The sequence below is a fragment of the Doryrhamphus excisus genome, chromosome 20 (genome assembly GCF_030265055.1).
Source record: "Doryrhamphus excisus isolate RoL2022-K1 chromosome 20, RoL_Dexc_1.0, whole genome shotgun sequence".
Taxonomy (NCBI): Eukaryota; Metazoa; Chordata; class Actinopteri; order Syngnathiformes; family Syngnathidae; genus Doryrhamphus; species Doryrhamphus excisus.
Window position 1 is genome coordinate 1,051,560 of NC_080485.1, and position 19,887 is coordinate 1,071,446.

The 19,887-nt window shown below is 43.5% G+C and overlaps 1 protein-coding gene across 5 annotated transcripts in view; it reads right to left on the reverse strand.

Annotated features, from left to right (window-relative positions):
• LOC131108274 (zinc finger MIZ domain-containing protein 1-like) overlaps nt 1-19,887 on the reverse strand; it is a 111,382-nt gene that overhangs the window by 20,388 nt on the left and 71,107 nt on the right. For 4 of the 5 annotated variants that reach the window (XM_058059198.1, XM_058059196.1, XM_058059195.1 and 1 more), the window contains 2 exons: nt 4,744-4,851; nt 1,876-1,989 (listed from right to left, as the gene is read on the reverse strand). In XM_058059198.1, coding sequence (XP_057915181.1) covers nt 1,876-1,989; nt 4,744-4,812 — 183 coding nt within the window. In that variant the 5' untranslated portion in view covers nt 4,813-4,851. Of the gene's footprint in view, nt 1-1,875; nt 1,990-4,743; nt 4,852-7,830; nt 8,061-19,887 lie in introns of those variants that run through there. The other variant, XM_058059197.1, reaches the window with a different exon arrangement.

The following is a 19,887-nucleotide window of genomic DNA, read 5'->3' on the forward strand; positions in this document are numbered from 1 at the left end:
TGCATTGCGCTCCTACCCAAGCCCAAATTTCACTTTAGCTTTAAACTCTTTAAATATCACACAGATTTTTTTAAAAATCAGGCGAGAAAGTGGCCGTTTAGATCCCGAGTGTGCCATTTATTTGTCCAAATACTGATCGTTTGCATCCTGGGTAATTTGAGTCACTAACTTGAGTCATTTGAGACACTGCATATTCAAAGAGTTAGTATGAGTTAGCATGAGTAGTAGGTAAGTATGCGGTATCAAACTTGCGTCTTTCATCAAAGAAATGTTTGTTTCTAGCGTTCTTTAGCAATTAGCAGTAGAACATACAGTAGGTGCTGCACGTTTCAGGAAAATAGAAAGAAAGGGATAAAAGCAGCTTTTAGGGAAAAGATACATTTCATAAATAACTTGTTGCTTTGTGGAAGAGACAAACGGAATCATCAGTAAAGGCTCCGTCACGTCATCCTTCCCTGGTTCCGGATGGGAAGCTCCAGCAGGAAAACGCGGGATGACCTCGGCGTGCCGGAAGCGGCGAGCGCCTTCACGCATACGTTCCATTTAGCTCGAGCTAATCTCATTGGCTAAAGATCGCACGGCGGTATTAATCTTCCCGGCTCGGACGCTGGCGGTGACGTCACGAGGAAGAGCAAATCCTCGGGAGGACGCGAGCACGGCCGGCTGTAATTCTCCCGATAAGGAGCTGTTTGCGGTGGGAGTCTAATGAAGCAATTTAGCAGAGAGACGATGCGCCACGCTGAGTGGGATCCCGGTGCTCGGCGGCGCCGTACGCCTCTTTATCAGCCTGTAAGAGGCTTTTATTGTCATTTACACATTAATGAGCCTTTATCTGTTTGCTCACGCTACCGCCTGTGATAGGAACAATGCTCCTCCAGTCTGATCTCACAGATTCATGTGTGAAACGCTCAATTCGCTGCGAAGGAAGCTTTTTTTTTTTTTTTTTTTTATTGTTTTTACACACCTCAGGACCTCCGCCCACATTGATGAGTGATAGCAGGCGATTGGTACGCGCCGTTCCCCGGCCCCCTTCCAGCACACGTATGCATGCTATTAGTGTATTCATACTGCTGTACTGCAAATGTACTTCATCATTCTGTTTATTTCGATGGTGAAAGGTGGCAGCCGTCACTAATAACTGGCAGGAGGAGCTAGCACATTACATATACAGGAATACAATGTCACGTCTTCACCGTTTCGTGGTGGACTACTGATTATTATTACTTTAAAAAATACACATTTAAACCATTGGTGTGTATTTCGTGCCTAAATGAAGCATTTCCTAGCGTAACAATTGGTAAATAGTACATTACAAATAAAGACGTTTTGAGGATGTAGTGTTGTACACTGGCCACTAGGTGTCAGCAATGGTACGTTGATGAGACAATAGCCGCTGCAGGAAGTACTGTACACGACAGGAAAGTGTGTACTTGAAAGTAGTCATAGTTATTATTTCATCGCATGATAGAGATAGAACTCGTGTCATGAGATCTCGAGAGATTGAAACGTGACGAGATTTGTCATTAACGAGGGTTGTGCATTCCTTCCAGCACCTTGGCGCGTTCCTTCCAAAGAACAACGGCATGGACGGAGTGTCTCTTTGTTTTGGTGGGTGGAGGCGGGGTGGCTCGCATACACACAGTGTGCAGACGAGCGTAACATAGTAGAAATTATATTTGTAGATTTAAGCTATTGTCATATATTTGAAAATTTCTTAATTCTACTTATATTTCTATTGTACCTTTTATTGTAGTATTATTATTATTATTATTATTATTATATTACTAAATTATTAAAGGTAATGTTCAAAGCATCCCAAGTATTCATCTAAAGTTAAAAGGCCAGAGAGAGAAAGCATCGTTGGTGTTTGCGTACCGTCAGGCATCCCATGAGGCTTTGCTCAAAGGGTCTCTGGAAGGCTCGGGGATCCCCACACCAGTCCAGCAGCTCCGTGGCCGCCGAGTGGAAGTTGGCCGGGTTCTGTAAGTGCTGTAGAAACACACGCGAGCGTTAGGAACAACAGGAAATAACCACCTCTTTTTTCCTTTTCCTTCACACGAATGGGAAGTAGTCGTGTTTGAGGTCTCGTGTGCTTGGAGGACCTCGACGCCGTCCAAAGTCCGCCCACTCGGTGCTCATTGTGGGGAGAAGATCACACCCCCTCCACAATGACGCCGGCGTTTCTGGCTAATCTCGCTTGGCAACGGCCGCCCCTCATCCTCATGACCCGTACCGAATCTTTCCCTGCCCCCTCGCCTCCGCCGCCCCCAGGTCCCCTGCTTGGACTTGGCCACCAGCCTGGCAGACTCCGTCGCCGTTGGTGTGTCTAATCTCTTTCAGGCTCTCTTGCTTGTTCACCGAGGCTTTTCTTCTCGGGTGTCTGAAGGCTACTCTCGCTGGCGGGTTTCGGGCTCCCTTTCTTCACGGCTCAGGAGGTTAATAGCTGTGGAACAGACGGCGAGATTGAGCCTACTTGAAAGTGTTTTTTATTCTTCTCACGCCAGGAGCCCAACGAGCGCCTTGGTCTGCGAGTCCCTGCAGAGAAGCTCGGACTATTGTCTTGCAGGGGCGGCGAGAGGTGAGCCTGTTTCTAGAAAAGGATGGGTGGGCGGGACACGTCCAGCATGGAAAACCTCTGAGCCTCAAGGAGGAAGACCTCCTTTGACACAGACGGCCTGCTGACACTTGACCCGCCATGTATCCACTGGTGCCTTTCACACAGAAGCACAGACACACATGAACCAAAATCTCAGCGAGAGGGCGTAGGCGTGGATTGGCAGCCATGTTTCCATCAGACTACGCCAGGGCAGCTGTGGCTACAGACGTACCCTTCCACCATGAATATCATGAAATGTCATCCATGGCTGGTGTCGGTGGAAATGATGGGTCAGTGTGACCCACACCAGTTGGCCGACACCGACGAGCGGAAGCAGCAGAGCCGCCCGACGAGCATGAGCGATACAAGCTGGCACTGCTGCTGCTTGACGGGAGGCATGATGAGCCTGCGGCGGCTCGAGAGGGATCAGAGCCAGCTCGGCGGGGGCCGTCGGTCTGGATGCGAACTCGCAGCTCCTCTCGGCATCGTCACTCTGCCTGACAACATCCAGGCGGTGGGTGAGGGGGAGGACAGCGGAGGGAAAGCTGTGTTTTTCCAAAAAGAGGATTGGGGGAGGGAAGGGGCCGGTCTTGTTGCTGTTACAGGGGTTGGGTGAGGACAAGGACGGGGAGGGCGGGGACAGGATGGAGGAGGGGGGGGGGGGGGGGGTACAAATTCAGCACACAAAGCAATGATGGACGGATTCCTTCTGAAGCCTGCCGAGGATCAGACGGCTCACTGCCTACTTGACTGCTTCCACAAAGCACTCCACTCCGCCTCGCTCCGCTCCACTCCGCCACCGTCTGCCCCTCCGCTGTCTCATGTCAGCGTGAACGTACTGGCAATGGCCACCATGCGCCCCCCGGGCCAGCCCCACATCATGGCTGCCGTTCCAATGTGGACACAAGGTTGCTTTCATCAAACTAGATGAAGCCATCTCCCTACAACATTGAGTATGAATTCTGAAGCTGAACTGAAATGTCGAATCGAGAAACGGGCCGAAATCTATTCAGCCATTGGCGATGGAACCAGCAACCATCGGGTTGGGAGACGAATGTTCCATGTCATGTTCAGGCAGCAGGAAGAAGCAGTTTGTTGGGGGTTTTACGAGTACGGCTTCATGTGAAACAAGAAAATAAGGTTTCATAATTAGGTGAATTTGCACAAAATATCGGCTGGCGGATTGGAAACAAAATCGGCGGTACTACACATCACTTTCAGAAAAATGTCCAAATTTGAATTGTTGGGGTGTAAAAATGGAGAATGTTTGTTGAAACATCCAAATTTGAATCGAACCATCACGTGAGGACTGACGATGGAACCAGCAACCAGCACCAAATGCTTCCGCCACACCACCTCGTTAGTAGAATAAATGGAACGTAAACAGTGATGGAAAATGGAAAGCCTTTTCCGACCACTAGGGGCACCATTTTATTCATCCATTTCTTTTAGCGGACTAAAATCAGCATGATTTGAAATGTAGAAATCGTGGAACGGAAGCGGGAACCAGCAACCATCAGCCCCCCTTGAGAAGATGCCGCCCTGAGGAATAAGCACCACTAGGGGGCGCCAAATAAATTGCCCATTTATTTACAAAGCGTACCCAATATCCCTTCCATAAATGGCGGAAATCTGGCATTTATTTATTAGCGGGTTATTAGCTCGATTAGCTCGACCACTCGCTGGCTGGTGACAAAGCGGCAAACAGGCTGTCACATGACACATCAAGCCAGTCAGTGTGGAATGACTCCCACGCTGGAGTCGAGGTTTATGTGATAGAGGGCGCTCAGAGGGCAGTGGGAGAGGGCGGGGGGGTCGGGCTAAAGCTCAAAGCCTTATCATTCAGCGATTGGAGGAGTGTCACATGCGTGTCGGGGGATGAGAAAGGATCACGCCCACAGAGCGTAAACAAATAAGCCTACAACCTGTCAGCTAGTCAGCTCTAGTCGACTATTAATCACACGCAGAGGCGGTAGCCCTGGGTTATGTCTGTGTGTGTGTGTGTGTGTGTGTGTGTGTGTGTGTGTGTGCGGAGAGGGTGAACAAAACCACATGAACCACGTGTCAAGCCGAGGATATGAAGAAGACGGGGGCCCTTTAAAGTCTTTACTGATAGAGTGGAGTTTGTAGTGCAGAGACGAGGTTACCTGTTTGATGCACTGCAGCCTGTCATTGGTCTGCTGGATGTGCCGGTCCATGGATGGTAGCGTGTTCATGTTGGCGGCTCTACCGGGACGCCATGAAAGTTAGTCGATCTGCAAAAAAAAAAAAATCCACACACATATTAGTGTCGAGCTGTCGAGTCGACCACGACGTATCCCACAGGGCATTGCACGATTATGACTGTGATGAACATAAAGATGACACGGTCACCCAAATAAAAGCCAGAAATTATATGGAAGCAAGTCCCACGGGGGGGTACAAAACAAGGAAAAACACCCATCACACCAAAAGGTAAAGCACCACAAAGGGAGAATTACCAGGAAAACAAGCGGTGTGCTGTCAACCATGCACACTTTCCCGCCTATGCAATAGCAATCCAACAGAGTTGCATGACTTTACCGTGTCGACATCGGCCTGTACCAACTTGGGGGCAGAAAACATGACCGCAAAAATCAATACTTTGTAGCGAGAATTTAATTTGCAGGAAAGTTAAGTTGACATTGTGTGCTGGTGAAGTCATTTGCATTTCGCTTTGTGGGGGTAGACTGTTCCACAACTTATTCTATGCGCACTTTTATTCCTATGCGCACTAACATCCTCGTGTTTTGTGTACGTCTTGTAATCACCAGGGTCAGCGGGGCATGCTGGAGCCTATACACTATGTTTTCAGGCCAATCGCATATGGAGAAATAACCATCCCATTCACGGCTACGGACAAGTTAGTCTCCTATTAAGCTAGTTCGTCAACAAATATTATTGGGATGTGGGAGGAAACCAAAGTACCCAGAGAGAAACCACGCACGGGGAGAACATGCAAACTCCGCAGAGTGATGTTCCAACTGACCGTGAAGCCAAAATGCTAACCACCAGACCACCGTGCGGCGTGCACTAACCGTTGTGGAATGAGTGGTGTAGTTATTAGGCTAACTAACCCCACCTTAGGGAAGACAGCAGCATCTCTATTGTGTTATTAGTGGGGGTTGGGGGGGGGGGGGGTCATGGCCAAAAGAGTAAGATCATGAAATGCTTTGACGAGCGTTAAAAAACGTGCTAAAAATGGCCGAACATGGCGTTCAAATATGTTTATCTCTTTGTAGATTCCTCCGCATAAAAGAGGAACCGAGGCTGTTTGCTACTGATAAACGCTCCCCCTCAAGACCCCCTGTTGTGGGTCCAGGAAATATTGATGCATGCACTCCAAGCAGCGTTATTTCTGATGCGATTGTTAATTACTATTTCAAACATCCTGCTAGCGACATGATGCGGCACCTTACGACGCCCTGATATCGATATTAACCATCTGGATGTCGCTTCAGTAGCCACCGTTCGCCGCTAGAAATGCGACTACACAGGAAGCTACACAGCTAGTTGGGGAGAACAACATCGCCCCCTCGTGTTTTGGTAGATAACTGCAGGTCATGGGCTCAGAGCCAACCCCCACCCCTTTGGAAAACACTTCCAACCACACATCCGTGACACTTTTAAGACTCACTTAAAAATACACTTGTACTGCACCAATATTTAAAACGTACATATTTAGTAATACAGCACAACCTTGGTTAACATACGCCCCGGTTACCAAGCTTTTCGGTTAACATCCAAAATTCTTGATAAAGTTTTGCCTTGGCTGGCGTTCGCCCGCTTGCTTAGCGTCCAAAATTTGGGTTTGTGCTGCCATCTTGGAACCATGGACCAAAACAAAACCTCATAACACCTTCGTGCAATGCATTGTGGGCCATGGGCGCCAGTTTAGGACAACAACTTTTGTTTGCATCAGAGTTGTAGTGTGATTACCCGTGTACCAAACGTATGGCAAGATAAAGGCCATGGACCATACCGAGACAGGGGCGCAAGACCTCCAAAAAGCTTCAGGCCCCCCAAAAAGGTTCCTAAGCCCTCCTAAATAATTTGATATTTTTATAGATTTTTTTTATTATTTTATTTATTATCTAGTAGTAATAATCAGAAGAAGAATAATGATGATAATAATAATATTGGGCTAAAAAATCCAAAAGTGTCCACTAAGCCCCCCCCCAAAGAACCTAGTGACGCCCCTGGTCAACACAGAAGCTCAAGCAGAAGAGCAGAATGAGCCAGGCTGCGTTCAGCATTGTGCTGCCTTCACTGACCATCTGTAGAAAAAGCTTGTGGCCTAATTCCGTCTCTACTTGCAGTACCACCTCAAGACCAGCAGGTGTCTCCATCCTCTGCTGCCTCGGCTGCTCGGGCCTCATTCATCATTCATTCACGTAGAATAGTCAGAGTGAGAGCTCTTTCACTGCCAGCTCGCAGGGCACGCTCCGGGGCCACCACTGCCCCCCCAATCCGACCTTGCTGGTATTGATTAACTGCTGCTCCGCTGTCCCAGCACACGGAGACCAAAGAAGAGAAAGAGGAGGAGGTGCGGGGGGAGCAAGAAAGCAACTTTTTCACTGAAAGTAAATACAATCACTTGGAAGTCATTTGCCAGGAGGAAATGTAGCAACCCGCCGCCACAAGCCACACGCCTTCACATCCTTAAAGGTACAGGACGCTCGTCTCGCAGGGGAAAATGTCACAAATCAATAAAGACGAGTGACCGGGTGGCCTCGGCACCACACCCCATCATTCAGGGGGGGTTGCATAATGTTAGCGCAGCCCCTCCCCTACCCTACCCTCGTCTCCTCCGCACACCGTCGCCTCCTCCCGGCGTGTTTACCTTCCCGATAGCCAAGCACAATAAAGTGGCTAATCTGTCATGTCATCACGGCCAGGGACGGCCGCTGTTAACAGCAAAGCCGACACGCGTCTCGCCCTCATTTCTACACTTTTCCGCTGTTCTTGTCTCCCCCGACATCTTAATCAGCTGCACCGCAAAACAAAGGATTACACATCCAATTATGCAGCACCCAACTCTGCTGCCAACCTTTCAGCGGCAACAGGAGTGACAAATAATACGAGTGACATTTTGGGGAATGTTCCCGAGGAGAGCACACGGACGCAAAAAGGACCAGACGATGGCAAGAACAGCAAAAAGAAAGACTTGAAATAATCTGCGGTGGAAAAACATACTCAACGTGACCTCTACTCACACTTGAACGCAACCTGGAAGCTTTATGGTGGCAGGTAGTCCATCAGCTAGCACGTTGGACGTTCAACGTTCAACCGCCATCTTGGCTTCCACAGAATCAAACATCAGTAACTTTATTGCTTTGCTTAACAATACATTGAACATACAATTTACATAAAGTTGGAAATATTTAGTTCTTAGCAAGGGTTATACACTTACTTACTTAATACTGAACGTGAAGAGCTACTTTATTTTACTTCATTTTTTATTAGTCATATTTATATTAATATTTATATCATGTTATATTTTATAATCATAATATTGTTACATTTTAAAATAAATACAATTAATATATTTTACTTAATTTATTTTAACTAAACTAAATATATTATATTATGTATATTATATAAATAATATAGATATTATTTATATTGTCATATTTTATTCATATTATTAATTTGTTTATTTAATGTTTGTTATTTATTTTACTCAAATAAAAAATTCAACACATATTATTCTTAATAATAATTATTATTTTCCTGACATTATTATTATTATTACTATATTAGAATAACAACATTATTTTACTTATTTTATTTGACATATTTTCCCCAAAAATTGGCAGATTTTTGATCAAAAAAAATTTGATAAAAAAAATGCATTCACGAGAAGGGGGTCATAATTCCTACATAAATAGGTGATAATAAAGGTAATAATAATAATAAAGGTAAAACATATGTCCCAAAAAGGCCACAATGTTTACATGTTGACATCTTTATGGTTCACTGATTTTCAGTTTCTTGACAAGGATTGAGATTTTGCACTAATCTATTAATCTAATCTATTTGAATCATGACAACAGTTGACATTTTATGCGCATATCGATTAATAAACAAAAATGAGCGTCCGCTTTACTTGCAATTAAAATTGCTTTGGTTTTTGTACGTCTGGGCTTTTATTTGAGCGTTTAGAGCAAACGAATAAGGAGATGTGAAGATGAAGCTGTGCGGACACAGCGGGACACGGTATCTCTCCATCGTCCACTATGTCTTCACTAACATGGCCGCCCTCCCACGGACGCTTTGTGCTTTTCTCCCCACATTCTGTCGCCCTCAGACATCATTAGAGGCGCCCAGCATGGCCACTCTCTCCTCCACCAGCTTCCATTTCCTTGTCTATCATCTTCTTTTTCTTCTTCGCCCGGCCCCCATGACACTCCACAACCCCCCCCCCCCCACCCCCCCTTTCCTGGAGGCTCTTCTGCCGTAACAGGAGGTGGAATGGATTCATTTGCTCTAATGTGGTTTGGGCTGCAGCGCGACACTTTCCTCCCAGGCTGCCTGTGTGTGTGTGTGTGTGTGTGTGTGTATGTGTGTGTGTGTGTGTGTGTGTGTGTGTGCACTTCACTTCATGTGTTTTCAAACAGGCCAATCAACACCACTCAGCTGTGCCGGCCCGCGCTCGCCCCTCCCCACCGTCTCTGCACAGTGGCCATTATCTCCAGTGGAAAACTCCCATCCCAGGCACTTGTTGCTCTTATTGTCTCCAAAAATTCAAAAAGGAGGTCTCCAGCTTTGTCTCCGTGACCTCCGCCGAGTGCAAAACCGCTACACAAAAACGATGTGGCAAATCACAGGAAACCAGGAAGTAAGCTATCTATTCTATTCTCGTCTATCTATTCCAAACATCTTCTGTTGTTTTCTGTACACCATCATTGTTTTCACCAGTTTTGGGGACCTTTTTTGTTGATCAAGTCCCAATAAAAGGGCTAACTCCACCCTAAAAGGCAAACGGGAAAGTCCCGTTAATAAATTCCAATGTTGTTTTCTAGCAACCGGAAAAATTAGCATGCTAACATATGACACAATACAAACAACAGAAAGAACCTGCTGCCTCAAAATGCTAAAAACTAAAAAAGTGAAGACGTTTTCCTATTTTTGCTGTTTAGGGTACAACAAAACTTGAGCCCCTATTGTGTAAAAAAAAATTAGCATACCAACAAAAAAAAAATATCCCCCTAGAGTCGTGTATGATTTTTTTAAAAATCCGTTAGAGGAATTTATTTCCTCCAAAAGTCACAACAAAAAAGTTAGCTATCCCAGAAGGCAAATGGTAGAGAACCAGAAATTAGCATGCTAACTAAAACAAACATGGCACTCTAGGAATTGATTGTGTGGTTTTGCTAACTGAGTCACCCCCACTAGTGTACATGGAAAAAGTAGCATGCTAACTAAAACAAACATGGCATTCGAGGAATTGATTCTGTAGTTTTGCTAACCGAGTCACCCCAACTCCAACATGAAAAAGTAGCATGCTAACACATTTTTCCACTTTTGCTCGTGTGTCTAGTTTCTTGATTCTAGTCTTGCATCATTCTCTATGAACTAGAAAATAGCCTGGTAGCTAAAAAGAGTCACCCCCACTAGTGTACATGGAAAAAGTAGCATGCTAACTAAAACAAACATGGCATTCAAGGAATTGATTCTGTAGTTTTGCTAACAGAGTCACCCCAACTCCAACATGAAAAAGTAGCATGCTAACACATTTTTCCACCTTTGCTCGTGTGTCTAGTTTCCTGGTTCTAGTCTTGCATCATTCTCTATGAACTAGAAAATAGCCTGGTAGCTAAAAAAGAGTCACCCCCACTAGTGTACATGGAAAAATTAGCATGCTAACTAAAACAAATATGGCATTCAAGGAATTGATTCTGTAGTTTTGCTAACCGAGTCACCCCAACTCCAACATGAAAAAGTAGCATGCTAACACATTTTTCCACTTTTGCTCGTGTGTCTAGTTTCCTGGTTCTAGTCTTGCATCATTCTCTATGAACTAGAAAATAGCCTGGTAGCTAAAAAGAGTCACCCCCACTAGTGTACATGGAAAAAGTAGCATGCTAACTAAAACAAACATGGCATTCAAGGAATTGATTCTGTAGTTTTGCTAACCGAGTCACCCCAACTCCAACATGAAAAAGTAGCATGCTAACACATTTTTCCACTTTTGCTCGTGTGTCTAGTTTCCTGGTTCTAGTCTTGCATCATTCTCTATGAACTAGAAAATAGCCTGGTAGCTAAAAAGAGTCACCCCCACTAGTGTACATGGAAAAAGTAGCATGCTAACTAAAACAAACATGGCACTCAAGGAATTGATTCTGTAGTTTTGCTAACCGAGTCACCCCAACTCCAACATGAAAAAGTAGCATGCTAACACATTTTTCCACTTTTGCTCGTGTGTCTAGTTTCCTGGTTCTAGGCTTGCATCATTCTCTATGAACTAGAAAATAGCCTGGTAGCTAAAAAGAGTCACCCCCACTAGTGTACATGGAAAAAGTAGCATGCTAACTAAAACAAACATGGCATTCGAGGAATTGATTCTGTAGTTTTGCTAACCGAGTCACCCCAACTCCAACATGAAAAAGTAGCATGCTAACACATTTTTCCACCTTTGCTTGTGTGTCTAGTTTCCTGGTTCTAGTCTTGCATCATTCTCTATGAACTAGAAAATAGCCTGGTAGCTAAAAAGAGTCACCCCCACTAGTGTACATGGAAAAAGTAGCATGCTAACTAAAACAAATATGGCATTCGAGGAATTGATTCTGTAGTTTTGCTAACCGAGTCACCCCAACTCCAACATGAAAAAGTAGCATGCTAACACATTTTTCCACTTTTGCTCGTGTGTCTAGTTTCCTGGTTCTAGTCTTGCATCATTCTCTATGAACTAGAAAATAGCCTGGTAGCTAAAAAGAGTCACCCCCACTAGTGTACATGGAAAAAGTAGCATGCTAACTAAAACAAACATGGCATTCAAGGAATTGATTCTGTAGTTTTGCTAACCGAGTCACCCCAACTCCAACATGAAAAAGTAGCATGCTAACACATTTTTCCACCTTTGCTCGTGTGTCTAGTTTCCTGGTTCTAGTCTTGCATCATTCTCTATGAACTAGAAAATAGCCTGGTAGCTAAAAAGAGTCACCCACACTAGTGTACATGGAAAAAGTAGCATGCTAACTAAAACAAACATGGCATTCGAGGAATTGATTCTGTAGTTTTGCTAACCGAGTCACCCCAACTCCAACATGAAAAAGTAGCATGCTAACACATTTTTTCCACCTTTGCTCGTGTGTCTAGTTTCCTGGTTCTAGGCTTGCATCATTCTCTATGAACTAGAAAATAGCCTGGTAAATAAAAAGAGTCACCCCCACTAGTGTACATGGAAAAAGTAGCATGCTAACACATTTTTCCACCTTTGCTCGTGTGTCTAGTTTCCTGGTTCTAGTCTTGCATCATTCTCTATGAACTAGAAAGTAGCCTGGTAGCTAAAAAGAGACAAACCCAAAACCCCCAAATGCAAAAACAGTTCATGTCAGCCATGTTGTGTTCCTATGCGTACCAGGAAAACCAGGAAGTGTCCCGGCATCATCCAAACAAGCACAGATCCTTCCCGAGTGCTATTCTAATGGACTTTATTATTCTCTTAGCACCCCTGCTAATCCTCCCGCTCGCCAAAGCAGACATTAGTCACATGACTCGCTCCCTGCGGCCTTTGTAAAACACAAGCGTCACAGCCACCAGCCGAGACAGAAATGTGGAATGATGCTGTTTGTTTATGTAACGTTTTAATGTGACAAGCGGCGGAGCAGCGGGTGGCCGACACGCCGCACAAACAGCTGCCATGTGGGCGACATGCGAGATGCTTCGCTGGGGTCTAAAAATACCCAGCTTCCACGGCCGAACGTCACAGGTATGCACCGACACATACCCGTACCTGACCCGTGGCAGTCCACTGGCGGGGGCGCCCCCTGTTGGCCGATGATGTGCATGTGGCCTTGTTCTAATAATAAACCATAAATAAATATTAGAACTTTGGAGGGGAAACATAATGTTTGTCAAACATGAATTTGATTCAACTTTAAAATAAAACTTCACAAAAATTGTGGCTATTTGCATTTTGGAAAAATTTGCAGTCTGGATTTTTCAGTGAATTTTTTTTTAAAAAGCATCAAATAAAATAAATATAAAACAACATAAAAATATTTAATTTTTTTTAAAGGTTTCATAAGTTTCATAGGTTTATTATGAATTAACTATGGTAAAACAATGTAACAATACAATTAAAAAATACTACAATTTTTGTAGTACAATTTTTATACAATTTGATAAAATAAAAGTCGAATTATTTTAGTTCATTATCATCTAATTAATATCAATCAATACGGTAAGACCATTTCAAAATACCAGTAAAAAAATGCCAAATAAAAGTGTAAAAATTATTTAAATGTAATGCTTTTTTTAAAAAAATGTCTAATTGATATGAATACAATAAAAAATAAAATAGAAAATAAAATAGAAAATGATGACAAATAAATACAATTAGTTAAATAAAAAAACTTCTGTGATTGAACACAATTAAATGAATTAATTAAAACTGTGGCTATATTCCAAATCCCGATGGCACATTAACATCCAACATCCAACAACAGTGAAATTCCTGGCTCTGCACCTTTTTCCTGATCCTCACCAAATCGGAAGTTTTGTGTCAAATTAAACAAATATTTGTGACATATGGACCCCCAAGTATGCCATAAGTCAGCATATTGTTTGAATGTCCATCGTGGTAAACAGCATAGTCGTATGAAAAGAACCAAATAGCATGATGGCTGTTAGCGCATTAGCATGGAGAGCTCTGGGGGGGGGTCATCGCTGGGCAAAAAAACACATCACATGACAAATGAATGGACTCCTTATCCAGTTGCTGAGCTCTATAAATATACCAAGGTGGGGGCTGGGTGGGGGGGGGGGGTGTATGTCCTGTCTGACACATATGATTTTCCACGGGTTGCAACAGAGCCAGGACTTGGAACACTTGTGTGTGTGTGTGTGTGTAAGGTCAGTGTGCGTATCTGTTGTTACCGCACCGGGTCATCACGGAGAAGATGATTGACAGTGCAGTCTGACATGTTTGTGTAAAACCAACACAGCCCTCCCTCCCTCCCCCTCCCTCCCCCTCCCTCCCCCGCGTGACTGCCAAACGGGTAAACTGACAAATTCCATGTCCTTCGGTTGCAGCAGCAGCAGCAGCAAAGCGCTGACCCAAATGCAATTAAACAACATCCAGCGGGGTGGAGTGTGACGGGACGAGAGGTGGGGTGTGTGTGTGTGTGTGTGTGTGTGTGTGTGTGTGTGTGTGTGTGTGTGTGTGTGTGTGTGTGTGTGTGTGAAAGCAAACTGACACGGAGACTTTACAAATAGGGAGTGTGTTTAAGTCTGCTCAGTAAGCCATGAAATAGTATTGGTGCCATTTGGGGGGCAGATGAAGGGAGGGAGGGTGTGGGGGGGGGGCATAAATATATCTGTGACATGTATCCCCTCCTCCTGCCCCCCCCCTCCCCCCACCCTTCTTACCTTCTTACCTTTAGGAGGTGACTTTAACGAGGATTTAAAACCTTCTGTGATATCTCAAGCATGAAACAATGGATGGTCGATATGAGCGGAAAAATGTGATATCGGTTCATCATATCGGTATCGACTTTTTTCTGCTGAAGGAGTAATCCCTCGCCTCGCTCAAAAATATATTTATTAATAGATCAAGCTGTTTGTAGTTGAATATGAGCTCTATTTACATATTTAAGAACATTTGATATATTTTGCGGGCTGCACGGCGGTCGAGTGGTTAGCGCGCAGACCTCGCAGCTAGGAGACCCATGTTCAATTCCACAAACAACTATTATATCTAAGTCGTCTGTTATTTTGTTGCAGTTATCCAAAAAAAAGATAAATATGGCCATTTTGGGCCTGCACGGTGGTCAAGTGGTTAGCACTGATAATAAACGATTCAACTTTAAAATAAAACTTCACAAAAATTGTGACTATTTGCATTTTGGACAAATTTGTAGTCTGGATTTTTCAGTGAAAAAAATCTAAATAAAAAAAGCATAAAATAAAATAAATATAAAACATTATAAAAATATTAAAAACATTTTTTTTTAAAGATTTCAGTCCGGGAATCCCTACATTTTATTATTATAAATGAACTATGGTAAAACAATGTAACAATACAATTAAAAAAATAATTTTACTATTATCAATTTGATAAAAATACAATTTTAAAACATTTTCTTGAGTGTCTAATTATTTTAGTTCATTATTATCAAATTAATATCAATCAATACGGTAAGACCATTTCAAAATACTAGTAAAAAAATCAAATAAAAGTGTAAATTTTTTTTAAATGTAATGCTTTTAAAAAAAAAATGTCTAATTGATGTGAAAACAGCACGGCGGTCTAGTGGTTAGCGCGCAGACCTCACAGCTAGGAGACCCGTGTTTAATTCCACCCTCGGCCATCTCTGTGTGGAGTTTGCATGTTCTCCCCGTGCATGCGTGGGTTTTCTCCGGGTACTCCGGTTTCCTCCCACATTCCAAAAACATGCTAGGTTAATTAGCCACTCCAAATTGTCCATAGGTATGAATGTGAGTGTGAATGGTTGTTTGTCTATATGTGCCCTGTGATTGGCTGGCCACCAGTCCAGGTCTCGCCCGAATACAGCTGGGGTAGGCTCCAGCTCCAGCGGTAGAAAATGAATGAATGAAACTTTTTTCCGATTCCACCGCCAGTGGTTAGTTTAGTTCCAGTAGTTATTCAATGAAAAACTTTATTGACCTGTCACCATGTCCTCCACCCAAGCCGCTCTGACCTTCCATTTCACGGTTTCGCTTTAAAAGCTCAGCGTATCTTCAAAAAGTACACACCATATAGCGCAGCCTCCTCCAGGGCGCCCCCTAGAGGAGGCGCATATAAGGACACCAGGACAAAAGAGACGCCCGTGCCGCCAGCGGAGGCGGACAAATCCCAAACAAATATTTCCAATCCTCCGACACAGCGTGTTGAATAACCTTGCAGCTCGGGTACAAGGGAGCACGATGCTCTCATTCATCTTCTCCTCTCTTCCTCCCCGTGTGTTTGTTCTTAGCGCCGTGTCAGCGCCAGGCCACGCGGGTAACAAAGAATACAAAAACTGGCTGTGAAAATGAAAGAGTCTAATGGCGTACACACACACACACACACACACACACACACACACAAACACACCACACTCGCTTTCAACACAACAGCTACGCCCGATCCTAAACTCGCTTCACGGCGGCTTTTACTGCCGCAAAAGCACTCAGCGAGGGAGCGTGTTTGCTTGTGATCTCACTTTGTTGGAAAAATACAAACAACTCCTGGCCTGTGTTGATTTTTAACTTGTCAGAGATGATGGTTGGCAACGCGTGCAGGAACAGGAACAGGAACAGGAACAGGAACAGGAACACAACCCGCAACCTGAAGAGGCTTTATTTGTGTATGAAAAACATACACAGAGTTTATACCCCAATAAAAATGCTGCAGTTTTTAACTTTTTAAATAGCTAAAAGTGGCGGCACGGTGGTCTAGGGGTTAGCACGCAGACCTCACAGCTAGGAGACCAGGGTTCAATCCCACCCTCGGGCATCTCTGTGTGGAGTTTGCATGTTCTCAGTGGCCATTTCATTGTTAGCATGTTAGCATGATGATGTAAACATTCCCCAAATTCAGTCGTGGCCATGTGGTTAGCATGCAGACCTCACAGCTAGGAGACCCGGGTTCAATTCCACCCTCAGTGTGGAGTTTGCATGTTCTCCCCGTGCATGCGTGGGTTTTCTCCGGGTACTCCGGTTTCCTCCCACATTCCAAAAACATGCTAGGTTAATTAGCCACTCCAAATTGTCCATAGGTATGAATGTGAGTGTGAATGGTTGTTTGTCTATATGTGCCCTGTGATTGGCTGGCGACCAGTCCAGGGTATACCCCGCCTTACGCCCGAAGACAGCTGGGATAGGCTCCAGCACCCCCGCGACCCTCGTGAGGAAAAGTGGTAGAGAATGAATGAATGATTATTAGTACTACTACTAGTAGTAGTAGGCTAGTATTACCCTGCTTTTGCCCTATTATGTACAATTTGTCAGACATTTTTTTTGTAAAAAAAATATAAAATAAAAAAAATCTATGGAAAAAAAAATCTATAAAAAATATCAAATTATTTAGGGGGGGCTTAAGAATATTTTAAAATAGGCCTAATGACGCCACTGGCACTTAAAAGTAAAAAAAAACAAAACACATGCTAGGTTAATTAGCGACTCCAAATTGTCCATAGGTATGAATGTGAGTGTGAATGGTTGTTTGTCTATATGTGCCCTGTGATTGGCTGGCCACCAGTCCAGGGTGTACCCCGCCTTACGCCCGAAGACAGCTGGGATAGGCTCCAGCACCCCCGCGACCCTCGTGAGGAAAAGCGGTAGAAAATGAATGAATGAATGAATAGCTAAAAGTGGAACTAAACTACATATTTTATGCAGCTTATTGCAATAAGTGTCAGATTTTGTAAAAGAAATAAAAGAGCGAGCACATATTCCAGGGACATAATAGTGGGTGGCGAGCCAGCCAGGAGCCATGAGGGACATGCAGGGGGAGATAGGAGAGGGAATGGTTGCAGAGCAGGAGAAAAGGAGAAAGGGGGTGGCAGGAGGTCATCCCTGGGTAATTTGTTCTGGTCCTTTCCCAGAGCAGACACACAGAGAGCAGGTAAACCAATTACACTGTGACATGAATCACTGAGACACGCCGTGCGGCCGAGCATGAAGCTGGACCTGCCGAGCGACTGGCCGGGTTGATGGTGCAACGCTAAAGACTCTCCTTGGCTGTTGCTCATTGCTTTTTGGTTATTTTATGTATTTATTAGCCAAGAAGACCATATTTGCTAAATGAAACGTCACCCGTATATCTCACTAGGCAGCACCACTACGATCAGAGAGTAAAATACTACTACTACTACTATTACTACTACTCATAACAAATGATTAAATAGTCAATTTAATGTTGTGTTGTCAATTTTAGTCAATTTTAAGTAAATGAATAATAAATTCAGACATATCAAAATCAAAATGTCAATATCAAAATCCCAAAATGTAACAAAAACAAAAACATAATAAATAAATAACAAAATTAATGAAATAAAAAAAAGAAAATGAATGGTTGAAAATAATGGGATAAACATTCTTACAAATATTAAGTAAATATGAAATATGTTGTCAATGTTATAAAAAATAAATACTAAAAATTGTAAAAAAAAAAAAAAAATATTAAAATTATTATTATTTATTTATTATATATTATCTATCTATTAATCTATTTTACACAATTTTAACAGTTAAACTTTTGGCACAGTTTTCAAATAAATAAAAAGGTAAATAATCAAAAGAAGTGAAACGCGGAAAAGGACATTTGGGTTATGAAATGAATACCCATAAAAAAATTTAAAAAAACAATACAAAATATTAAAAAATATCACAAAATAAATATTGTGATATTAGTCATACCTACAGTTATAAAATATATAGACACACACACACTCTATAATATAATACTATACTAGTTCTAATTATTATATTCACAATAAAATATCTAAATATATTCATGAAATGGTCATATCAAAATAAATAAACAAACACAAAGCAGCACTTCAATACTTCACAATTTGATGTTATAGTTATGATAATATTATGTGTTGGATGCCAAACATAAACATATGACATTTACATGACACGTAGCTAATATCCTTAGCGCATTCAGGAATTCATTCCAACATAACGTCATTCTTGACGTCACCTTGAAATGAAAATGATTGACATCTAAAATGTGCTACCAATTCGTGTACGTATTTGTCTGCTTGGACGTGCTAATGAGCGCTAACTGCTAACTGCGCTGCCAATCCAAGACTTCTTCCTCCAGGGATATCCTGGGTGGGGTGTGGAAGGGGACAAAACGTGCAGGCTGGAATGAGCAGTGCTCCGCCTGGGATGGCTTCAGGCAGGTTCAATTCCGTCTTTGCAGAGCCACGACAATAAACGGGTGTTAAGTCTGAATGCCACATCCCGACGGGTGTCAGAGCTGGAAAAGGAGGAGGTTCCAGTGTTTACCCAAGCAAACCTCACCAATTACTTTCATTTCCCTTAATCGCCCCATGGCTGCCACGAAGACGTCATGTCGGGGGGGGGGGGGGGGCTCTGCCGAGCAAACACCACCGGCTACGTGTCAGACGAGCAGGAAACAATTTGTAAATAAACAATGGTCTACGATGGGGGGGGCTTTAATCCTCCAGTTGATGCTAAACTGACAGCAGCGTCGGTAAAACCGCACCAGTAAGGCAAAGGGAAGCCAAGGACCGGATGAGGGATCTGATTGGCCGTCTTACTGAGGCGCTGACTGCTCCAGGATTCAGGAGCTCGGGGTAAATATTTGATGAAGGGCGTCGCCAACGAATAAACGCAGGCGGGGTTTGTTGGTTGGTGATCACCAGGTGAAGTGGCGCCCGCTATGGCGCGTAACGCCACATCGGCGAAGGTAAAGAGGAAGACGCAGTTGGAAGACATTGGCCAAGATGTTTAAGGCGACATCTTGTTGACCCTTGACATTCGTCAGCTGCTCTCCAAAACCTCCCGTCTCACTCCATAGCCTCTCCAAACATGTTCTTGCCTATGCTTTCATAGCCGCATGTTTACAATACGCGAACGATGGGCAAGGGAAGTCCAACAAATTTTGGTAGGTTTTTTTTTGTTGACTTGTTTTAAATGTGTTCATCATTTTGTCAAATTCATCAGCAAATAATAAAAACATAACAACAGTTGGTGGGATTTCCCAAAAACTACCCTTCTGGAAGAGTGGCGGACGGTCCATAGGAAAATGTACAGGATTTTCTTCCCGCTTGTTTTCCTTAATTTCTCAATGAATAATGACGCGATGCAGCGGCCATTTCATTGTTAGCATGTTAGCATGATGATGTAAACATTCCCCAAATTCAGTCGTGGCCATGTGGTTAGCATGCAGACTTCACAGCTAGGAGACCCAGGTTCAATTCCACCCTCAGTGTGGAGTTTGCATGTTCTCCCCGTGCATGTGTGGGTTTTCTCCGGGTACTCCGGTTTCCTCCCACATTCCAAAAACATGCTAGGTTAATTAGCCACTCCAAATTGTCCATAGGTATGAATGTGAGTGTGAATGGTTG